This window comes from Prorops nasuta, unplaced genomic scaffold, assembly GCF_024137725.1.
Source record: "Prorops nasuta isolate Cenicafe-Biocafe unplaced genomic scaffold, Cenicafe_Pnas_1.2 PNAS00013, whole genome shotgun sequence".
Taxonomy (NCBI): domain Eukaryota; kingdom Metazoa; phylum Arthropoda; class Insecta; order Hymenoptera; family Bethylidae; genus Prorops; species Prorops nasuta.
The window spans coordinates 2,044,685-2,046,859 of NW_027116810.1; the positions used below are offsets into that span (position 1 = coordinate 2,044,685).

Here is a 2,175-nt window from a genome sequence, read left to right on the forward strand (position 1 = left end):
TATAAATTTAAAAAATTAATTTAATCTCTTCAATTCTACAGAATTTAAAGAAAATTTCCACACTTCTCATGTTTTGAAAAAACAGCGCTTAACTAATAAAAAAAAATATATATATATATTAATATTAAAAAAATATTACAGTCAACACATTGAATTTATTGATATTTGTAATGCATTTTGCATAAATGAACCTCATAATTAATGCCCAGGCTAGTTTCTTAATGTTTTCAGTTTCACTATAATAAAAGTTTGATTAAATTTTTCATAATCAATAAACATACTTTCATCATATAAAAATAATTAAGTAAAATGTATGTTTTAATTAATTTACATTTTTTCAAGAAATACTATGTAAATATTTTTCGCATTACGAGGCCAATTCGTATTGGTGATTTTATCATCATCTACAACTATCTAAGAAGAACCACTATGACGTAACATAGAAATGTAGTGGCCTTCGTCAATAGTTGTGCCATTATGAAAAATTGCGCTAATAATTTTATAAGTATTATCATTAATGCGCAATTTGGTAGTTGGAATACTTTTAATTCCACATTGCTGAATTTTTGTAAAATGATCATTTACTTGTTTAAAAAATACCAGTTGAATAATAAGCACCTTACTTGTCGTGGTTATTTCAACTTTTTTAAGCTGTTCCGTGCCATTACAAAGTTGACAAGGTAACTTTTGTTCAATCCATATTATATAATTTTGTTCTATTAATTCAGTCAGACCATATGACTTTTTAGATTTTTCGGGAATATTAATTAAAATGGAAAAGTTCGAAGAATGATGCAGTTTTGTGTTATCACATGTAACACACCGTAAGTTGTAGTAAAGTTATTTTCTACTATTGACTTCATAAAATGAAATTTGCTACAAAAATTGTAATAAATTTAACAGCATTTTGTTTAAGATTATTAAGATACGTATTTCCTAAGCATTGTCTAAGTTCATCAAGGGTAAAAATACTTTTCTCTGTCTGATAGACATTTATAAAACGTCTTATAACATCCTTATCTTCCAAACTAAATATGGCACTTCTGATTGAAGAACAATATAACATACATTGCATAGTAGCATTTGCATAAGAATAAATTTTATTATTATTTAAAATGCCTCTAGCATTCCACACTAAAATTCTTAGGTATTTCACTTTCAATTTTTTGACATTCTTTAATATTCTTTGGAATCATCCACATAGTGTCAACCATTTTTCTAGTATTTCCTTCAAAAATACTTATATCCTTTAATTCAGGTCTAAACTGTTTTCAAAGCCTGTTGTACTCTATTATGGCTAATTTACTAGCTTTCACAGAAGCTGGGTCGTAATTAATAATGTGCAGTCCTTCTAATATTGTTACTCGTGAAAGAGCAACGTATGCTTGACCACAAGTAAAGATAGAGTTACCTACATCTACAACTGCAGTTTGTAAACTTATTCCTTGACTTTTATGTACTGTCATGCCATAACTGAGACATATAGGAAATTGCTTTCTTATAACGTAAACTCTATCCATTGCCTCAAATTTTACACTTACACGTTCAATCGTATACTCTACTCCGGTGGACAATATGATTTGTACTTTATCAATATCATCTGTATTATCAACGGATCGCGTTACTGATTTAACCGTAGCTATCGTTTCATTGACAAGGCCTAACGTAATGTCAATATTTCTTCTTAACATTATACGAGCTCCCAATTTAATTCGTATTATTCTGGATAATCCAGCTGTTCGAGAACTGTCTTCATCCTCAGAATTTAATACTTGTAACACTTTTTTCTTTAAGTACATTGGACAATCTGTTGCATCATGAGCAATCAGCTGTACTTCGTCAGTCATCAGTCTGCCTAACATTGCTTCGTTCAAAGTATCGCACTGACTACAAGTTGGTAGTAAACAAACAGTATCACAGGATAAAACAGAAATAAATTCGCATAATTCTTGCATTCGATCGTCAATTTTAATACTTTTGAAATTTATCTTTTTTGAAAGTAAAATCTGAGTATCCGAATATTGTACAATACGTATTCTAATTCTCGATAAAATAAATTTATAAGTATTGTTGGTTTTTTATCTCATATTAATTGTCAATTCGTCATAGGAAAATAAATTTGTCCATAAATCATAAGAACCTTGAGTGCCTATGTAATTTTCAATTTCAATATTT

The 2,175-nt window shown here is 28.6% G+C and overlaps 1 protein-coding gene across 1 annotated transcript; it reads right to left on the bottom strand.

The window, feature by feature from the left end:
- Positions 1-1,271: 1,271 nt before the first annotated feature.
- LOC136777973 (ATP-dependent DNA helicase PIF1-like) lies at positions 1,272-1,955 on the bottom strand. The gene has a single exon (XM_066734551.1). It carries the CDS (start codon positions 1,953-1,955, stop codon positions 1,272-1,274), a length of 684 nt encoding a protein of 227 aa, XP_066590648.1.
- Between the last annotated feature and the right edge of the window lie 220 nt (positions 1,956-2,175).

Excerpts from the sequence above, each read along its gene's own strand:
- LOC136777973 (XM_066734551.1), bottom strand. The coding sequence starts at position 1,955 with ATGCAAGAATTATGCGAATTTATTTCTGTTTTATCCTGTGATACTGTT.